This window comes from Drosophila melanogaster, chromosome 3R (assembly GCF_000001215.4).
Source record: "Drosophila melanogaster chromosome 3R".
Classification (NCBI taxonomy): Eukaryota; Metazoa; Arthropoda; class Insecta; order Diptera; family Drosophilidae; genus Drosophila; species Drosophila melanogaster.
In genome coordinates, this window is record NT_033777.3 from 28,563,893 (window position 1) to 28,585,690 (window position 21,798).

At 47.0% G+C, this 21,798-nt stretch overlaps 1 protein-coding gene across 5 annotated transcripts; it reads right to left on the reverse strand.

Annotated features, from left to right (window-relative positions):
• Positions 1-17,083: 17,083 nt before the first annotated feature.
• Positions 17,084-21,372, reverse strand: fkh (fork head). 5 transcript variants are annotated; one of them, NM_001170291.1, is made up of 1 exon: positions 17,191-21,220. In NM_001170291.1, the coding sequence occupies exon 1, from the start codon at positions 20,659-20,661 to the stop codon at positions 19,129-19,131; it is 1,533 nt and encodes a 510-aa protein (NP_001163762.1). In that variant the 5' UTR covers positions 20,662-21,220; the 3' UTR covers positions 17,191-19,128. The 5 variants fall into 3 exon arrangements, with proteins under 5 accessions (NP_001287574.1, NP_001163762.1, NP_001263038.1 ...); NM_001300645.1 differs by having other exon boundaries at positions 17,084-21,372; NM_079818.3 differs by having other exon boundaries at positions 17,941-21,220.
• Between the last annotated feature and the right edge of the window lie 426 nt (positions 21,373-21,798).

A 21,798-nucleotide genomic window follows, 5' to 3' on the forward strand; every position in this document is an offset into this window, starting at 1 on the left:
CTTTTTTCGCTGATAAACAAGATGGAGTTACATTTTTAGGTTAATTATGTGCTAAAGTGTGGGCCGGCATACGAGAAAAGGGGGCGGGGAACGGGTGTCAGTTCTCCTTGCGAAAACGTCGAATTATATAAACATGATATCATGGCCAGATTCAGAAATCTACAGCAGGCTAAGTCCGAGCTTGTATGCATCAATGGCTCCGACATTTGGCCAATTACAGGTTACAAGGGACAGGGGACGCAGTTTCAAGTAAGTCCACTCAGCAACATTCAAGGCCCTCCCTCCACGGACTCAAATACATAAATCCTGTTTGTCCATAAATACATGTATGATGGGATATGCGACTCATAAATTAAATAAGGATGATGAAAGTCCAGTTGATTTATATGCTGTAAAGGTAATCAATTTGTGGGCATCACCAGGTAGGTAGTACCATAAAACAGCAACCATAACAATTCTCATTTCATAAAATGTATGAGGTATCAAACAATTCGAGCAGCACAAAAAGGACATTATTTTAGGCCTTGATTCGGTATCTGCTGAATTTGTGCTAATTTATCAAAAATGACCAAAACCCAGACATGGTTGAACATGGCTACGGTACAAGACGTTTGCTGATGCGGCACGTTGTCCGGAAAAAGGAGCCCAGATCCTGGCCTGACCGAGACCCAAAACCGAAACGGAAACCCAAGCCGGAATGCCCACTATCTGGCTGGGCGAGCTGGCTGCTGCTGATTCATTAAATCTGTGCTGGGAAACTGCCTGTTGTTGCCTAGTTTATGGACACGGATACGGACACGAGTCCTCAAAGCGAGCGCAAACCCACAGCAGTAAAGGCAGCAACAGCAACAGCAACAGTGGCGTTGCACTAGCCGAAAGCTGTGCAAATATTTTATGCAAATGTCCGGGCCCCGTCATTGCACGGACCCGGCTATACGGCAATACGGCTATGGCTGTACGGTTCCGGCTATACGGCTATATGGCTATGGCTATGGCTTTGGCTACTACGGTTGGGGCCAGTGAAACGAAATTAATTTGTGTTTATACATAATATGCCTGGGTCCGGGTGTGTCCTGTTTTCCACTCAGTGCACATACGCACACACATCGTTTGAGTGGGAGAGCGGGTTGGGGGGTGGTGGTAGGTCCTGCCGCAATGAAATTTCATTATGAATATGCTGGCCAGCATCATTATCAAGAGCGGCAAAACAACGCAGTGCAGCGCACACAGCAAAGGATATGCACACACAAGGATATGCGAACGCTTTTATATGAGCTGCTGCTGTTGCTGTTGCTGTTGCTGCTGCAAATGCCGCTGCTGCGGTGGCTTTGCCTCCGACTGTTTGTTGTTGGCACTGTTGTTGTGGTCGGATAGAGAACGTCCGCCAGATAGGCAACAATAATGCACATGTGTCTAGAATTGAGTTTAAATATACAGACAACCAGGAGCGGCGCACGGAGTTTGCAACAGAAGCAAGATACAAATAAAGCAGACAATGCAGTTATATTAAATGAAAATTAACAAATCTAAACTTAACTAATTAATTGGACTAAGTGTTTCGTTAGCACTGAATCATAACAAGTACCTACTAATAATGCTTGTCTGTATAGTTACTGATTGTACTTGTGATTACATTAAAAAGATTTTAAAAGAATTGTATATTTTTTTAGCAAAATCCATAGTTTTATTTTCTAGACCGTGGTCCATCCCCTTGTTAGATATATAGATATTTATTGCCTGTAGATGCTGGCAGGATGACAACCAAAATCTGAAGTTAAATATTTCGTGTTGCAGCGGGCCAAACTTTGCGGAAGTTGTGCGGGCGGCAGACACAACGCACAATGGCCACCCACACACACTATAATTTGTTGATTTTGCCACTTAAAGTCAGAGGCAGCAGGAGCTACACTGCACCACTGCAAGTCCTTAAACACATGTGCATGTTCAGCTCCTTGAAGAGCCACATTCCGGGATATACCACTTGCGCAGGAGTGTGTGTGCACATTTTTTGGAAATTATGCCGGCGCAGCAGAAATCGTTGATTCATACGGTTGACTCCGCTATGCAAACTCCACTGGCTGTAAATCGGGTAAACTGTTGATGCATGTGGCAGTCAGTGCCCGTGCCCATGCCCATGCCCATGCCCCATCCGGCAATTCAGTTGCCACCCCACGGGAACTGGCCAAGTCATCAGCCCAGGGCCGTATGCATATGCAGTTGCCTCGATATTGCTGCAGCAGCTCCATGCTACTGGCTACTACTGCTGCTGCTGCCACTGAGTGCTGCAGCAACTGGCGATGCTGCTGCTGCTACTGCTGCTGTTGCTTTTGAGCAATCAATCAGCGAGCAAAAGTCAAACATTGACTTACAATCCAATCCACGGATTTAAATTGACGTATTTACCTGCGCAACGACTGTGCCCGGGCAGCCCCAAACTGTAGAGCCGGAGACCCGTAGAGCCGTAGACAATGGCGGCAGGTTCCGGAGTTGCAGTTCCGACTTGGCCAACACCCACTCCCCCGCACGATCCCCCGCATTAAATTGGGCGATTCGCCAAATTATTGAGTTGTCGCCGGCAGGAGAACATGCACATCCAATGGGCAGTGAGAGCGCAAATGGAGGGAATGGGAGTCGAAATTGGGATGGCTTATTGGGGTATGGGGGTGGTCAGTTTTCCAGGGGGATGGCGACTGGGGGTTTTTCGGCCTCGTGTGCGGGCACGCTGTTTGGCCATTAAAGCTTCATATTTGACTTCTGAATAATTCAAATTACTAATATTGATTCGGGCCACGAGAAAAAATGTAAACGCATTGTTGTCCGGCGACATTTCAGGCATTTTGCTATGCAGGAGCAGCGCAAGCGGCACAGAAACAGCACTGAAACAGCAACAGCGACAATAAAACAGTCAACATGACAAACGTCGCGTCGCTGACGTTGACATTTGGTTGATTGGCGCCCCAGTCGTATACGTAATCAACGGAATGTTGACCACGTCCACCACGCACACGCCCACATTTGGGCGGATATAGCATATAGCCTAGCTACAAACCATATATGCTTGATTGGATACGCGCGTATACGGAAAAATGCCAGGCAGCGGTCGAGCCAACGGCCATCAAAATCGAAATGGAAATGGACATGGAAATGGGAATGGGAATGGGAATGGGAATGGAAAATGGGTCTAGAGGAAATGGTGGCGGGATATTCGACGGGACTGACCATGGAAATGGCTGCTTGTCATGCGAGTGTCAGCTCCACTGGGGCACCGATTTGGGGTCGGGTGCCCGGATCCGGATTCGGCATGGATCCAACTGCTTATTTCCTTTTTATTGACAACCCCGCGATAGACGGGGCGGGCCGGAGTGGCGTAGTCGTAGCTTTTAACTAGTGTAAATAACGTCCTCATCAAATTGTCATAAGGACTCGCCAACACATAGCCAGCACTCACACACACACATACACATAAAACAGGGATTCAGGCGTATTATGCATGTGGACAGCAATGGCAACCAGACACGCTAAGCAGACGAGGCCCAATAATCAAATACCCTATCCTAGATGGGGAGTACTGAATTCCAGGGCATAAAGATTAGTAAATATATTAGCGAATTAACCGATAACTTATGAAGTTATCAGGCATCATCTTTTAAGATTGTAAAAGTACATCTTAAGAAACTTTATGGTCGATTGTAGGGCATACCTAGAAACCTTTGTATATATTTTGAATTTTCAGCTATTACTTGGATTCCCGCTGATTAGAAAATCATTTCCGTAGTTCAACTTCAGCTTGTCATTCGGTGGGTGGCACTCACGATGGTCGTTGTCCTGCGGGAAAGTAATCGTATTGCTGCCCACCCACAACGCCCCCTGATAGGGCGCGATAAGCAAGGCCAACTATTTTCATTGTCTGTCATGTTTGCCAACTTGTTCTTAATTAAGCCAGGCTAGAGAGCCAGGTATAGCTACATATGTATGTGCACCCCAACCCCTGCTTTCAGTTGGGTCAACAAGCTGTTCACATTTCGGCCCCAGAACCAGAGCCAAAGCCAAAGCAGCCACCATTTTGTATTTCTTGCCTTAATCAGCAGCCATAAGAAATGTGGGACCGATAAGAGCTGGCGCAGATTGAGTCTCCCGGAGAGGAAGAAGAAGAAATAAGTCCCGGGTCTGAGCCAACGCTCTATATATAGCCGTGCACACAGGCCCGACCGTTTCGCGTTATTTTATTGTTATCTACTCTGGCTGGCAGAAGAAAGAATCTGCTCTGTTCTTGGCACTGTTTGTTCGGTGTGTTGGCGCTGTCGTCGTCTTGTCTTCTCTCCGGATGCATTCACCGGCGGGCTTATCGCCATAGCCTCGACAACTGCCTCATTATACGGCGGTACAGCGGTACTGAAGTACAGCAGTACGGGGTACGGCGATCGTAGCGATCTTTCGTTATTTGCATTTATGCAGCCCGAGATTAGATAAGGCACCTCTACCTCCACATCCAACGCCAGTTCAAGATACAGATACGCAAGTGCCTTGTGCGTCTTCCTGTTCTCTGGACGGTCCCAGGTCGGTACCTGATCCAGATAATGAGGTGGCTTCCACACGGACCGCGACTTTATCACATAGCCACGCCAGAGATAAACGACGACGGGGTCTTAGCGTCGTTGATTCTCCGCCATTCCATGCCCAGCCTTTTCTTGTTTACAAAGTGCAATTTACAACTTTTCCGAGAAGTGTACAAAAAAAGTATGCCGCCGCATTGGGGTTTATTAAAACGCCGTAAAAATCCACCCAACCCTCATGGGAAAGTAAAGCACTGCGATCCCACATGCCGGGACAATCCCCTCTTAATGCTTAATGCTTTCGCAAATAGTCCACAAACATCCGGTGATCGACGATCTCGGAGACATTTTCAAATTTTCAACATCCCCAGCCGCATTTGAATATCCAAATTATTGTTTACCCTTCTGCGGCTTTTGTAGCGAAAAATTAAGATCACAGTGCGTCAAAGTAACCAAAACCACTCAAATGGACAAACAAAGCCAAGGCTAAAACAAAAACAAAAAGGCTTGACCGACTGAGTGCGTTGGAAGCTCGAGCCCGGTGTGAAAAGCAAAAGCCCCAGTGGAATTCCAAGAAATTCCTGCACTCTTACATGGGCTGGCCATTAACGGGGATTCCAACTGGCAAAAGGCATGATGAGTATACCTCTGGGCGGGAGGAAGTGAGCAAAGTTCTCATGAAATATGAAGGAGCAGACCCACTTAGTAAAACCGAAAGATATTAAAAATTCTGCATATGCTAATTATATTTCCAACACTCGCAGTATAGTGTATTAGTAGAGCTTATAAATCCGATCTACTACTTATCCTCAACTATTTCTCTCGTATCTTATCTGTGACGCCGGAAGATTTGCTAAGCCCAGTGCATCCCCTTGTCGTATCAGCCACTCTCCAACTATCAACTCAGATCAAATTTCCACCGCAAGAGGACTGACTCCCTAGAGCTCCAGCTAATTGTAATCCTCATATTTACCTATGCATACATATGTGTGCCTGCTCCATTGTGGCTCCCAAAAACACATCGATTGGCAGTCGTGGGCGTCGTGCTTCGATTGTTTATTATTATCACCTACAGGTGTCGTTCCATAAACATTTTCAAACATGACGACAACATCACCGGCACTCCAGCTCCAAGCCAGGGAGCTGTGCGACCCAGGTTGGAATCGAAGACGGAAACGGAGGAGGAGCTATAGCTGAAGGAGGAGGAGGACGGGGAGCTCCAATGCCTGTATGAATTGAACAATTGCTGTGCTGCGTTCGTTTGCGCAAAGCAAATATTTTACAAATCAAGCGCTTTTCTGATTTTGTAAATGTGGGCTACCAATTTCCCTCGGCACACACATAAACTCTACTCCGTGTGTACACATGTACGAAAGCGCAAGTCATTGGCAATGTGGCTTGGCCTGCTCCGGAGATCTACATATCCACCACTCACACTCACACTTTGTGGCAATAAAAATCGGGAAAAAAGAAGGCTCGTGCCGCAGCTAGTTGGCCCTGCAAGTCCGCAAGAGGCATTCTACTAACAATATTTAACTGAAAAATATTTATTATTTACCAATTTGTTTGCTCGACTAATAACAATAATCGTAGCAGCACAAGAACGACAACAACAAGAGCTGGCGCACAGAGGAGCCGCAACAAAAAAAGAAAAAGTCATTCATAGAGAGCTCCAGTTCCAGGGCTCCAGAGCTACCCCAATGCACATAGCCCCACCAACGATGTGTACCCACTTCGATGCCAGCTACCTATTCCCGCACTCTCATCCTCGCCGCCAAGGACACTGCACCGCTATGAAAATCGAATACGAAACAATCACAAATATTGGCAGCTAGCGACTGCAGGCGGGGATTCGGAGGAGCTGGGGGGCAAGCGGACGGGAGGAGCAGCAGGTCGCCCCCATTTCGCACTTGGCAGACATGCGCTAGACGGCGGCTTGTGTACACTCTGTCCGCCATTTGCCTGCGACTCCGGCTTCACTGGAAAAAATATTCTAAAAATCGCTACCACTATTTTGGGATTTATTGTAGATGTAGATCTTGTATATACTTAAACAAGTTTATAATCTTTAGTATAAATTTAACATTAAAAGAAATCCAATTCAATAGCACGATTTGGTGCAAGTTAATTGGAGATCCATACACACAAATTGAATAAGAACTTTTTTATTTTTTTGAGTGTACTGATGGAAAGGGGAGCGGGACTGCTACCGACATCCTTACTGGCACAGCGGCATTGTTTTTGTTTGCCTTTTTGTATTTCTATTTACTCGCAAGTTTAGTTTGAGTTTAAATTTATTCCCGCCGCCATCCGGAATCGTCCTGGCCTGAAATACCATGCGTGGGCGTGTCCTCCGCCTCCTGGATGCCGGTTGGATTTCTTGTTGATTCCGCTTTGCGATGCGGCTCGATTCGATCCAATTGGATCGACCTTGCCCCCTTGCCACCACGCAATCGGCAACTTGCCACATTCCGCTCCCCTGGCTGCATTAGAGCCAAAGTTGTTAAGCAGCGCTAGATAAGTGCTCGAATAAACATAAATAATAAATGACATTTACTAAATAAAAATATTTGCGTTCGCATAATATTTGAGCAGCAAACTCAAACTCGACAGCCGAGCTCCAGCTCTCTTCCATGGCTCTTTGGGTTCTAGCCGGGCTTCGTCGTGGATGTGTTGGTATATTTGGGATGGCCAACACAACATGGCCAAAACACACACACACACACACACACACACATTCTGGTTGATTTCGGAAGCAATTTTGGCACCAAAGTGAACGAACGTCGCGCTTTCCTCGTCTTCCGTCTCGCCAAGTCCACAACCATGAAAGCGGGAAAAAGCAGTAGTACTCCATAGTAGTATTCCGAAAAAAAAAGCAAAGCGAAAGCATTGCAAAATTTGTGCTTTCACTTTCATTTGTTTGCTGTAATAACAAGCGCAAGGTAGCAGCGCATTTGAAGACTGTATTGTGTACTATATAGTTGGGCTTGGGCACACAACTGCGATTCGGAAGGAGATATTCTGGGTGGCTATTCGCCTTTTGTTTATTTTCAGCTTTGACTGTGCATTTGTCAATGCAAACACACAAATATATACACAAAATTAAAATCGCACAGCAAATGCCGAAGGAGAAGTCATTGACACTGGCACATCGATTAAAGCCAAAGTTAGGACCCTTTTCAACTTTTGTTCACCAACAAAAAAAAAAAAAAAAATGGAGACCCAATTAATATGCAGATTCAATGACGATTAGCCGCGCTAATTATGCAAACTCAATTAAGAAATTTCCAATGAGTCTTTCAGCATGTCTTCTGCAAGTAGAAAAAGAATGTAAATTCAAGTGGTTTCTGAGCCCTCAATTATAATTATTTCCAGCGATTTTCCTTTCTGGCCAAGACAGACAGTTGACCCAGCCGTGCAATTAAGCGGAAGCGAATGGCAGACGAAAGATTAAATTGCAATTGGCCAGGCCAATCAATTGAAGTTAGTTTGAGCCAAGCTTTTTCCACGCTTTTTTCGCACTTTTTCCCAGATTAATGCTGAAATGCCTGCAATTAGCTTGAAGTGTCTGCAAGCAATGTGAAGAGTCCAGATTGCAATTGGCTTATCCTCCGGCAAGCAAACAAATGTCGGAATAAAAAAGCAATCAACCAACTGCAACGACTTTGTGCGGCTTAGAGCACAACAACAGCAACATCAACCCAAACAAAAAAGGCTAAACGCAGTTTTATATTAGCCCATTGCTGGAATATCAATTGTATTAACGCCGGCCTAATCAAATCAAGATCATCAGCCAGTCAGCCACCCTCCTCCGCCTTTTATGACAACCTTACCCATTCCGAAATGGGAAAATCAAAGTTCAGTACTGGAATACCAAACTATTAACTGCTAAAACGGCAATGGGCATGAGAGCCAGGAAAGCCGAGCACAGTTGGATTAACATCAGCTCAGGCCAGTCACCACCCCTGCAATCAGTGCCGATCCGTATCCGTCACCGCATTTTACTCCATCCCGGGTCGACTTTTCCCGCCTCCCAGCACCACCCCCACCCATCAGCAGCCATCAGGCAGCACCACCCGTTGGGTCGACCTGCTCACAAATTGCTCGCCCCTTGCAGTCACACAAATGAATAATGAAACGCTTATTGTCGCAATTATTTTATTGCCCTGATATCTGTAGCCTCAAAACATACACCAAAAACGAGAATACGAGACCAAGTGAATTGGAAGGGGACGCCAGGATGTCGACGTCGATGGAAATGACGATGATGAAGAGCAATCCGCCAGCTAAAGCGTCCCCTTTGAGAAAAATCATAGAAAATATAGGAAACTATTTGAATACTCTTCCATCACTCCAATAAACTATTGAAAAATAAGAATGGGTGTAATGTTTAACATATTGGGATAGTTACAGAACATGCAAAAGTTTAAAATCCCAACAAATAAACTTTTTTATTTATTTTTGCTTTTACTTAAATATAGATACAGCATAAAGTGTTTGTTCGTTTTCAATCTAAAAATCTTAAATATACTCTTTTATATTGGAAGAGTACCTTGAGTTTCTCAATAACATTTCTACTTTGCTCTCTGATGTCAGGACAATGCACTCTGTCTCTATCGCTCCTGCGCCCTGTCGCCAGGACTCGGTGCGCCTAGCCCTGTGTAGCCAGGACCTTCGAGCAAGAGCCCAAGCCTTCGTCCTGATGTATGGCATAATCCTTGCTATTATTTGGGGTTGATTGTTCGTGAATCGGGTGTGAGGGCAGACGGCCGTTTTGTTGTTGGGCGGTTTAGGGGTTGTCCTGGCCAAGAACAACAACAGTGCATTAGCACTTTAATGCGGCTAGTGAGCATAAAATGTAGAAACAAACGCTCGCGCCCATTTCAATTAAATGCTACACGAGTCCCGGGTTCCAAGGGTCTTCCTGAGCACAAAGACACGCGGAACAAGAGCAACAACAGCATCAGCATCAGCAACAATAACAAAAACAACACAACTCCTTTATGTCCTGCGAGGCAGGAGAACCCACAATGAAATCGACATAACCCACCCACCCACTGGCACTTCCATGTCATGGCAATTTATTTCGAGGGTGTTGATGGGCGGTTTTGTTTTCATTGGATTTCCGTTGCTGTTATTCTAATGCCCGACCACGACGGAATATTTCCAATCAAAAGGCGTCTGTCACCACCGCCGGACGACGGAGGCTGATTCCGGGGCTTACTCCCCCGTATTGGGGTGCACTTTCCGAGTAACCTGCGTGCTAAATGCCAGCATATGTGAAAATAAGCTGTGACAAATGGCTTAATTTAGTTGTCAGTTCTCGGGCCAGAGGGCCATAAAGGGGCAGCGACAATTGTTTAACATGTAAAAATATTGGCACATTACGCAGAGATAACAGCTAGTAGATATATAATGTGGAAAATATTTTGAGCCAGCTAGTTGACCTGCTGTTAGCATTTGGGCCGCAGACTTTTCAAGACTTTGATCTGACCCCGGGACTTGCACCTGACATTTATTTGCATGTCAGTCAGGTTTAAGAATTTTCTTTTTTATGTTTTGTTTTTTCTTTTTCGTGACCCTAGAACATCTGCACGAATTTTCCCCGGGGTGGCTCGAAATTCTTCGGCGCGGCGACGTTTTGTCGACGGGTTAGACATGATTGACAGTCGCCTTATGAATGGGCGCCCATTGTGTCCGAGTGCGGAGCAGGTACTTAGCCGCCGGAGAGCTGCAGCATTACGGATTTCGATTTTTATTGGGATTGCACCCGCGGCGACAGTCGGTAAGCTTCGCTCCATGGGCCCGATCAATTACGGAGGATTTGCCAGCCCTGACATTTACATGTGCTATGCGGTGAGCTTTGCCACCGGGGCTTCCTCCGCCCACTCCATGTAACTTTCCGGGTAGCTTCTGGTAGTTGTTGTGGCCCCTGCTCAATTGGCCGGAAAAACTGTTTAAGCACTCTCGAACACATGACAGGGAAAAGTGCATTTCCCCCGACTCTGCGCTCATTTGCGCATTTGCTCATTTGATGTTTTGCGGGGAATTCCGCCTGCTTACATCCTTTTGACTTGCAATTCGGAAATGATGGCTTATCCTGTTTTCTTTATTGGCTAAAGATGCCGTGAGTCGTCGCTGCTTTGAATGGTCCTTGTTTTGATGGCTTAGCTGGCTTAACAATTGCCTGGGATCCTACCTCGGTAGCTCTCATGCCAGATCGGTTCTGTTGTCCTGTCCGTTCTGCTCATCCCATTTTCCTATTTCCCTAGCTAGCCATTCATAAATGGATTCGAGGATCGAGCCTGCCGGGCAAAAGGATGCCAGCGCATTCACCTAAGAGGCAATGAGTTCGAATGTATCTCATCCACGGGCAAACATTCACAACAATTCGTATTTAGAATCATTTACATACTTTCGATTTACTTTCATACCTATGGAAAAGGTTGTCTAGGAAAAGTTAATCAATGAAAGATTTCGTCTTTTGAATCTATGCTGTGAAGTTCTCTAACTAAAAACCATGAACATTTAAACACCGATCACGACCAGGCCTTATTATCCTTCTCCCAAATTGACCAACTCGGATGATTTTTCGGAGTAAAACAAGCGGCGGCCCGGAATTAGGGCAGCCGGTCTGTGTGTCAGCCGGAGTCGCCTTTTCCCGGGGCTGTTGCTCAACGCCACTTGAGCCATTTGAAGGACACACATGGACCCTACGATTCAAGCGGTTCGGTCCGGGCGAGCTGCTCCTGCTGAGCTATGCAAATCCAAAGGCCCAACAGAAGGGTGAAGCATGTGGGGGTGGCATAGTGGGTGGATTGTGAGCGCTGAGGGGGGTGGGGGAAGCAGTGGGTGCGGCGCCCACTTGACAAATACCATTTTCGAAATTGAAAGACAAACTTTTGAACAGTCGACGTCGGCTGCTGCTGGTCGTGCTGCTTTTGCTTTTGCTCTTGGTCTTGCTGAAAATGGAAATGAGACACAATGTGCACCAGCAGTGGCGAACGGCATCCGCATCCTGCTGACGAATTTGCTGAGTGTGTTGATTTGTTGATTCGTTTCGCCTAATCGCACCATCACCAGCACGGAGAGCCGGAGAGCTGGAGAGCTGGGCAACTGGAGGGCAGGAGTGGCGAAGAGCCGGATTCTCTGTTGGAACGAGTCCGTTCGATGGTCGAGGAATGGCAGACAAACTTGTCCAGTTGGCGAGCACATTGTCCCAAGTTGGAAGCGGGCCAGGACTCGACTCCCTTGCTCCTTCGTACGCAAATGTGTTTGTCCTGTGCACGGACATGTGTGAGTCTGGGAAAGTTTGGCTCACAGTGTGTGTGTGTGTGTGTGAGTGAGGAAATGTGTTGAAAATTTATTGACATTATTCAATTAATTATTGTGCAAATATTTTCGCTTGCAACACACAGATACACATGCATACTCATGCCCACGTAGACTCGTAAGTGGCAGGGAATTTGTCATTAATTGTGAATTAGATTGCATGAAACTGTTGCCTCTGCCAAATTTGTTTATCCTTGTTGTTCGTTGTGTGAATGTGAGTATGGATGTGAATGTGAGTATGGATGTGGCTGTGGAACCCATTCAATCACTCACTCGTCCATTTATGCAGTGAGGCGTTTTCCGCAAACAACCGAGCAGAATCGGACCATGACCATGTCCGTTTCCGCTTTCCGCTGTTCGGCATTCGCAACCGGAACCGGATGGGCCAGCTGCCACGCCTACTTCCACGCCCACTCCCCATTTTCGCATTAATTTCGCCTACGTATGCAAACACATTTTCAAACAAATCGAATTAATTTAATACGAGATTTTGATTTGATTTTTGCCAACTGCTAAATGTATCCGTATACTTTCCGCCGTTTGTGCCGAGCATTAACTTAATTGCATTTAAATGAAAAACATTGCGAGTGCATTTCGTGCGAGTTTTAATTAAAACAAAAATAAATAATCAACCTGCGATGGAGCAGGAGCACTCATTCGCACCGAATGCTGAACGCTAACCGGATACTTTTTTCATTTTCCTGCTAGCTTTAAACATTTCCAATAAGACTTTCTGCCGCTGGCCAAACACTGCGTGCTGTGTTCATTCATCATACTCAGCTCCTAATGAGTTCCATCCCACACTCCCATACCACCAACCTCCCACACTGTTGGCCTGCCAAAATGCAATTTGATTATTAGATGCCAGCCATGTGGTCGTCTGAAATTTCATCCAATCGAATGGGCTGCTGCTCCACGATAAAGGTGTGTTCGAACTGCCAATCGATAAGCCGCCTTCCTAACCGCCCGTTCGACCTCCTCTTTCCCGGCACATCAGTCACTGTCAACCCACCGAGCCGAGCCGAGCCACCCACCAACCACAAATGGGCAACCACCCACTCCCCAGCGATCCCTATACCAAACCAATTCCATACCATCCATACCCATGCCGAAACGTGATTAATGCGTTGACGTTGCAGCTAAGCCCGCTGTTGCCGGCCATCATCGGCAGCAGATATAGTCCAAGATATCGGCCAAAACGTATGGCACTTTGTTTTCAGATAATGCTCAGCAGATTTCACACTCAGCCCATACAGATTTGTAATGTTTTGATTGTCGAGGGCAGAGGATGACGCGTGGCAGGACTTTTGGAACTCCTTTGCGCCGAAGGACACGTGCCCGCATTTTCGAACGTAAGGTTTCGCGGATTAATTTCAATTTGCCAGCCAGGAAATGAGGGTGTGGCACTGCAGAGCTTTGCTGCTAATTATGTGTGGAATGTTTTAGATAAACAAGGAGAGCGAACAATGCAGCAAGGAACTGGCTGCAGCGGCCAAAAGGACATCAGATGTTGCTGTTGGGTGCTTCGCTTGCTGTTGCTGCTGTTGCTGATGGTGATGGTGATGCTTCGTGGTGATGGCGCTGGTGCTGGCCTAATCCGTAAGTGTCGTTCTCAAGCACGCAGCAGCGGCAGGCGCTGATAGAGCACACACACCCACAGCAACGGACCCGCCAAAAGGACACCGAGGACAATCGCCAGGACGAGGACCTGGGCCAGCAGTGCCCACCCACCCACTTCATAATGATGGGGCGCTGTCGACATCGACGTGTCATCGACAACCGGCAACGGTTTTGGGTGGGGTCACAGAACAGAACAGAGCCAGCCTGTTGGTCAGAGATAACAGCAATTTATTTTCAAGTCATCATTTTAATTATCCCGTTCGCAATGCCTGGCAATGGCAACCTTGCGTTTCTGGGCGCGGCTGGCATTAAAACGTGACAACACGATGGCAGGCAGCCATTTTGCTCATTAAAATATAATATGTATTTTTTAATTTCACAGAAATGTTTGCACAAAAATTTTCTCGAAACAAAGTTGAGAGCGCCAGTCCGTTGTCTGCTGTACATCCGCCATGCCCGCTGTATCCACACCGTGTCCTTTTTCCCTTTGCCCAAAAAGAGACCCCCCACATTTTCGGTTCCTTGTACGTTTCCATCTTTTATTCCCTGTCTGTCTCAACTGTAGACCGAAAATCCTTTTTCCCTCTCATTCTTCTACCCTTTTTTTTCTGCCCAGGCGTTTTCCATTTGCCTAACCGGGTAGCCCCACCCACAAGGACTAAACCCCCCGAAAAAACCCCACCACCAACGTCAAAACTCTCAACCCATCCGCCATCATGCGTTTTTATAACCGGAAGCGTTCATGAGAAAGTTTCCGCTTTCATAACCGAATTTTAATTAACTTTCGAAAACCTAATTACAAAGTATTATTATAATGAAAAAGCAGTGCACAAAGCGAGTGGAGATCGCAGAGGCGGGTCCGGGTCCATGGGGGTCCACGTGGAGAGATGGAACCATCCAGCCAACCAGCCAACCAACCAAGCGAGTGCTGCCCCTGCAGCGACATCCACGACTACATCCTCAGTTTCCACCTCCAACCAGGAGATGGATACACTGGGAAAAGGAAACTGAGGTTCCCATGCACTAAATTTACTATTAAACAAGGCATTCGAAATACCATTAATAATTCTTGTCGCTTGAGCTTTTAAGTCAGCACTGCCACTATGGAATTTATACTATACCTAAACTATGTTTTTTACTATTAAGTAAGCCGACTAAATTGCAAAACTTTGAGTGCCACAATCGCATTAATCATGCCATGCTTAATGGCACATACTAGTACACGAGCATTAGCAGCGAAAAATGTGATCTTACCAACATAATTAATGCTTTTTGAATAGAAAAGACATGCCATCATTATGAGATACTAACTATAGAAAATAGTAAATGCAAATGATTTGGTTAACTACTATGTTTTGAGGCAATCCTAATGCTTAACCACTTTTTAATCCAGTGTACTTGCGCTGTCTTTGAGTGCCTTGCTATTTGGAGATCACGGAGCAGGAGGAGGAGGACGGAGCTGGGAGGATGGCAAAGGCACTACTTCCTGTGTATCCATCCGGCATAAGCTGAGGAAAAAAGGGTTGCCCGACCAGTTTTTCAACGCTTCGCAGGGATTCTCATCGCTTTGTACGCCCCGAGTTGGCAGTGTCTCGTTTTAAAATTAAATATTCCATTAGAATATTACTACAAGATTGTGGTTCTTTATTAGCAGCAAAAGCAGCCGGGGCTTTTGGCCAGAAACTCGACTGAATTCAACTTTGTTGCCACAATCTGTGCTGCGGGAAAACCAAACTGAAATTCGGTTGCTTTCGGAAAAGTGTCTGAAACTTTTCACTTTGAATTCAATTTAAACTTGGCATTTTTGGTAAATTTTGCTTGTGTAAATAATACATTTTATCGAATAGAGGCGTGCACATAATATAAAAAAAGGGGGTTCCCAGACATTATTCGATGACTTCCGCGGAACTGTGGCAATCATACATTTTTAATGACCCGACAAATGTCATGACAAATTTTTCATATTTGTCGATTTTCCGAAATGCCTTTGTTTTGTCAATTTTGTGAAAGAGAGAGTGCAGCTTAACTTGTTGGTGGAAATAGAATTTTAAATCGGTCTACGGCAAAAATAATTGCAAATTGATGGCTACAGCGGTGGCAGTCTGTGGTCTGGCATTTATGAATAGATATAGATATAGAGATAGATATATATGTAGATATAGATATGGAATATAGCCGGGCCGCCTTGTCTAGAGAGCTCAACAAACTCTGGAGCGTCTTTAGCGCGCATGTCTGGCATTAAGGCATCGATATATAAATTGTGGACGGGCTCGGTGGGGGTCCGAGTGGGTGGTTGGGTGGTGGGACCATTGGGTGGTTGTCAGTTTAGCCAAACCAACCCCAAAACACAGATTTCCTAAGCCAGCCCAGATGGGGTTGTTTGCCAGCCGGGGTAAAATGAAGAAACTCCGCCAGAACGCTGACAGTCACAATGTCAAGGAAAAATCGAAATTGAAGCGACAACAAACGAAGCGCCATTTTGTTGTCGCTTTTGCTGGAGACCGAGACCCAGACCAAGTCGCCCATACGCCAGGTCCCCCAATCCCACAGTCCCCAATCCCACAGTCCCCAATCCCCTATCCCCTATCCGCCGTACCCATTTTCAGTCCAATACAATCCAATACCGTCGACGGCACGACCCTAGCTAAACAACAAAGCGAACTCTTTATGGAACATCTCCAGTCGGCTTGGAGGCTATAAAAAATGTATTAAAGCCAGTCCAGTCGCCCCCACAGGCACACATGTACATACATATAAATAAAATGTGTCGTATGGACATATAGAAAATGGTGACCTTCTCGCTTAATTAAAAGCGACAACTGCTCGTCAAACACGCTCATGCCCGAGCTCTAGATAAGCAATAATTTTAATGTCTTCGGAATGTCCGAGAATCGTAGGACCTGGATCGTAGATTCTTCCAAATGAATCACACCGATTTTAATCAAAAGGTGGTAGTAGTTCGCCAGGGGGAACTGCGTCGGATCAGGCTCTGTTGGGTTATATTGCAGCGATAAGGTCCATTGCAGCGATAGGGAAGGTGCTCGAACTCGGCTCGTAGTGCTCCATGAATATTACTAGAAAGCAAACAGAGGGGAGTCGAGTCAAGTCGGGCAGAAGATATCCACTACCCTTCCCGCTCTTTTTGGCCAGAGGGATCGGGCTGGGTTGTGCTGGACTGAGATGGGTTAGTCAGTGTGTCAAGTCCGGGCGGGAATGGGTCGGTATAGGACGGTATGGGATGGGCTGGGATGGGTCCCATGTCCCATCCTGGTTGTTTGTTTACCTTCTTGTTCCGTTGCAATTTATGAGTGCACGGCGATAAGGGTTTATCGTGGCATGGTAGTGGTGGAAAACTGCACTCTGCATCTGAGTGACGGCGATAAGATAGCGACTCCTGGAACTACTCAGCTCAGCTATCGGTCGTTCAATTCGAATTCGCTGCATTGATAGCGTCGATAGCGTCGATGGAGATAGTCAGCCATCCGGGCGGCCCAATCAATATATAAATGATTGTTGGAGGTCAGTTGCTTGAGTCAACAAAGGTTGGGAAATGAAAACTAATTTATGGTACTTTTTTTCCTTTTTCTTGTATTTCAAACATTAAAATAGTCGATTTTGGTTGTCGTTGACGTTGTGTTTGTTTTGCATGATTTATAATAATATTAATTTTACTAGCTTTAGAGTTGGATTTTAATTCTTGCGTTGACATTTATTGAATTTTATATTGTGTATTTTACAATAATTTTCATTTGTTTCTGTGTCTGTCAGTGTCAGTATGTGTGTGTGTGTGTGGGTGTTTATATTTAGACTATTTTTTATCAAGTTTAATTAATTAGCTTAGCTCAATGTAAAAATGGGTCTTTGTTTTGTGTTTGCAATTGGTTTTTTATTTTTCATTACGCACAATATAACTAATATTAAAAATTATTGAATAATAATTGCAGTTTCGCTTTTTATGTGATTTTTTTTCATTTTTGTTTTTTGCTTTCATTATTTATGCTAATTAAACGTTAAATGCTATACAGTATTTATATTTATACTATGTTTACTTTCAAGTGGTGTGGCATAATTTCATACAATTTGATTAATTCTCGAGTTAGTTAAAAATTGGTTGCTTGCAATGGGTCCTTAGTTAAATTGGGTTTCTTGGGGAGGGGGTTGCTTAAATGTATCTATTTATAGATTATTTACAAAATGCCTTAATCTAACGAATTCGTACAACAACAGAAGACACATAATGTAAATGAAATGCGGGATTTTGCGATACATGGGCGTATATCGATGCGCGTATATATAAATGGAAATTTGTTAAATTATTCAGTTAAAACGTGTCGTTTTCTTATGCATGGCCAGATTTTGTTGCTTAGATAGTTGAAGATTCTTAGGGTTTTGCTGGACTGCTCAATATGATGATTTCGGTTTTAGATTTCTTTTTGGTTTTGATCTTTTGCGATTCGAATTCGATTGCGATTGCCTTTGGATAAAGGGTTTAGTATTTGTATCTCTCTTTTTGGGACTGTTTCATTTGGGGCTTTGTTTTATGAAAGAACATTACACACGATCCCTTCTTTACATCTCCTCTCCTCAATCTTCTCCTTAATCGGATACATTTAAAATGTGATTTCAAATTTTCAGTTATAACCGCTTTGATTGTTATTGCTTGTTTCGAAACAACGAAAACAAATGGCACGGAATTATTATTTTGTATTTGTATTAGCAAAACGTAAAATTGTTAACAAAAGTTCTGCTGCACTTACAACTACATCACGGTTTCTTTCGCTCCTCCTCCTCCTGCTCTATGTCGATTTAATAACCCCCCGGAACAGAATCTATATAATCTACAATATATAGTACTGGAACTGAACAACACAAAAGGCAGCGCTCTCGATCGGCTCTTCATAGGTATCTCTATATGTACAAGTGCGAGTTGCGGCCCAAGACTCACGTGCTCAAAGGATGAGGATGCGAGTGCGGATGCGGATGCGGCCAGGTGCTAAAAGCCACCGCCACTGCACTCGCTAATTGGCAGGCCCGCTACAAAGCCGCTGCCTGTGGAGATCGGGATCTATAGCTATAGCTACAGAAGATTCTGCAGAGCGGCGGCTCCATTGAAAGCCAGGCCGTGATTCCAATTTCTGTAGCCTGCCGCCGCGGCATACTGCTGATAGTTGTTGTACAACTGCTGCTGGGCGGCCTGATGCTGCTGCAGTTGCTCCTCGCTCAGATCGCTGGTGATGTTCGATGAGTCCTCCTGCAGTTCCTGCAGCAGTTGTTGCTGCTGCTGGTGGTGTTGCTGCTGCGCCGCCGCCTGCTGTTGTTGCTGCTGCTGGTGCTGCTGTTGCAGCTTCTGTGAGTAGTTAGAGCCCGATCCTGAACCCGATCCTGACCCAGATCCCGAGGCCGAAGCCGATCCCGCCTTGCCGCTGGCCTTTGCTGATGTTGCTGGTGTATTGGAAGCGGATGTCAGTTGCTGCGCCGACTGCTGCATCTGCTGCTGCTGCTGATGCAGCTGGTGCTGCTGCTGTTGCTGCTGGTGTTGCTGGTGCTGCTGCTGCAAGTGCTGTTGCTGCTGCGAGCGCAGCATCTGCTCCGCGCGTCCTTAAGCCAGCGGGTATTGGTGATGTCACAAGCTCGTGGTTCCGGCGGGCGCATGGTAGCCAAGACTCTGGTAGTAGGAGTCCTGGCCTAAGGCAGCGTGTGAGTTGGTCAGCGGACTGAGGGCGTTGTAGCCGGCGTACTGGCTCATGTCGTACATCTTGATGTCCGCCTTGGACTCCGTGGGCAGCAGGCGGTTGATGGAGAACGGATGGCTGGAGGGCGTGTAGCCAGAGGGCTCCTGCTTCAGCGGATGCATCGACGAGTGGTAGTCGGTGATCAGCGACGGATGGCACCGATTGGCCATCATCGCCGACAGCTCCTCCTGCTGCAACTGGTGGTGCTGATGGTGGTGATGTGTGGGCACATGCTGCGGCTGCTGGCTGAGGCACAGTTCGGCATTGGCATGCAACATGGCCAGGGCCTCCGCGTCCTTGCTGTGCGCTGCACTCAGGACATTTACGCCGGCGATCGATGCTCCGCCCGCCTCCTTGTGGTGCTGATGATGGTCCAGCCGGCTGTGGTGGTGGTGGTGCATGTGGTGCGAGTCCTCGTGATCCTTCTTGCCCGGACTGGTGGCCTCCAGGCTGCTGTGCGACGGACTCTTGTGCAGCTGCCTAATGGCCTCCTTCTTCTCGTCCTTGAAACGCTTCTGTCGCCGCAAATAGCACCCGTTCTCGAACATATTCCCCGAATCCGGATGCAGAGTCCAAAACGATCCCTTTCCTGGCTTGTCCGGCGTCCTGGGAATCTTTACGAAGCAATCGTTGAAGCTCAGCGAATGTCGAATGGAGTTCTGCCAGCGCTGCTGATTCTGCCTGTAGAACGGAAACAGATCCATGATGAACTGATAGATCTCCGAGAGCGTCAACATTCTGGTGGGGTTATTCTGAATGGCCATGGTGATCAGTGAGATGTAGCTGTATGGCGGCTTGGCATGCGTGTAGCTCCTTCTGTACGTAGTTGGTTTGTCCACCCGCGATCTGCCTAGGGAATTCGGCGATCCCGTCTCCATTTCCCGGGATCCCGGCGGCATGGCGCCATAGGTGCCGCTCAATCCCGCCGCCGACATACTCGCTGCCGACATGGCCATGCAGCCACCCATGTTCCCGAGCGGTGATCCCATGCTGGCGTAGCTCATCGAGCTGGGGGTCATGCAGTTGCCGCCCATTGAGTTCATGGCCGCCGCACCCATGCTGCCGTTCATGCTGGCATTCATGCTGGCGCTCATACTGGCACTCATGCTGGCGCTCATGCTGGCGACCGCCGCCGCCGAGTCCAGGACGCTGGAGCTGAATGTGGCCGCCGCCTGAGGGGAAACCGATGACATGCCACCCACCGGCAGGCCCATGCTGTTCATTGTGTAGGCGGATCGAGCCAGGGGACTCATGCTGCCGCCGTTGCTCGTCGGATTCGGGTTGTTATTGCTGGGCGGTGGGGGCCCACCGCCTCCTCCTCCGCCGCCGCCTCCACCGCCGCCCGACGGAGGACCACCGCCACCCGAGCTGGCCATGCTCACCGGAGCACTGCTCGGAGGCGGCTCCGCGTAGAGCTTCTGCATGATGTCAATGGTGGTCTGGTGGGGGCTACCCTTCAGAAAGCTGTTCAATAGTTGCGCCGTTATGTTGCCGGCTTTCGGAGGCGCTGCCCTCTGGTGGATCGATGGAAAAGGCAACGCGTTCTGCAACGCGTTAGTTAAAACGAAAATCAAAAAGGAGGTCTTTAAAACGTGGCTTTACTCTGATATATTGTATATCAACTGTGATTTCAGTGCACTATCACTGCTTCAATCGGTTTGCATATATCTGGCATTTTATCGAGAGCACTTCGGCACTTGTCACTTGTTGGCTGGAAGGTTCTGATTCCGTTTGCGATTCTGATTCTGATTCTAAGCTTTGTTTGTAAACACACACCGTGGTTTAATTATTTGTGCGGGATAATCATATAAAATATATATTTATTTTCTGTTATGATTCGATTCTTTTTGTATTTTCTTTGTATTTTTGTATGGGGATTTTTGTTGTCTGCCGCACCGAGCGGCCACAAAACACCGACGCACGAACGTGAATATCTAGCTGGCTGTTGGCCACTGAAGTCTGAAGCTGGGAGTTGTGCTGTGCTGTGCTGCTGCTTTTGCTGCTGCTGCTTTTGCTTTTGCTGCTTTGGCTGATGCTGCTGTTGCCGTTGCCGCTTTAGCTGCTGGTCCGCTCGAGTGTCTCTTTGGCTTGAGCTCTTGAATGTGACTGTTTGCAGAGGGGAACGCTTGTCTACTATTTGGCTTGCGCTTGCTGCCAACAAATATTGTTCGAGCCGCGCTCAAGTGCCTCGGCCGACGTCGGCGTCGACAGCGGCGGCAGCGGCAGCAGCGACGCGCCCGGGCAGCACCAGCTCCGACTCGTTCTCGCCAATGGCCCGGCGGTATAGTGCGTCTCACCACCACCCTGGCGGAGTTACCAATGACAGGCGGCGGTTCTCTTACGTACACAGTGGTGCTGCGGCGCAAGCGCATTGGTCGGTTGGCCTCTTGTATCAACAGAGCAGGGCCGGTTGCCAGGCAACTGGCCATTGGGGGGGCGTGGCCAGGCCGCAGTCAGCAACGCCCTCCACTCACACACCCTCAGCGGTGCGGACAGAGATACACGGGCAGAGATACCGGATACGCATACAGCTGCAGATACATTCGCAGTGGCCTAGCCTA

Coding starts and splice junctions, on each gene's coding strand:
- fkh (NM_001300645.1), bottom strand. CDS start 20,661: ATGCAGAAGCTCTACGCGGAGCCGCCTCCGAGCAGTGCTCCGGTGAGC.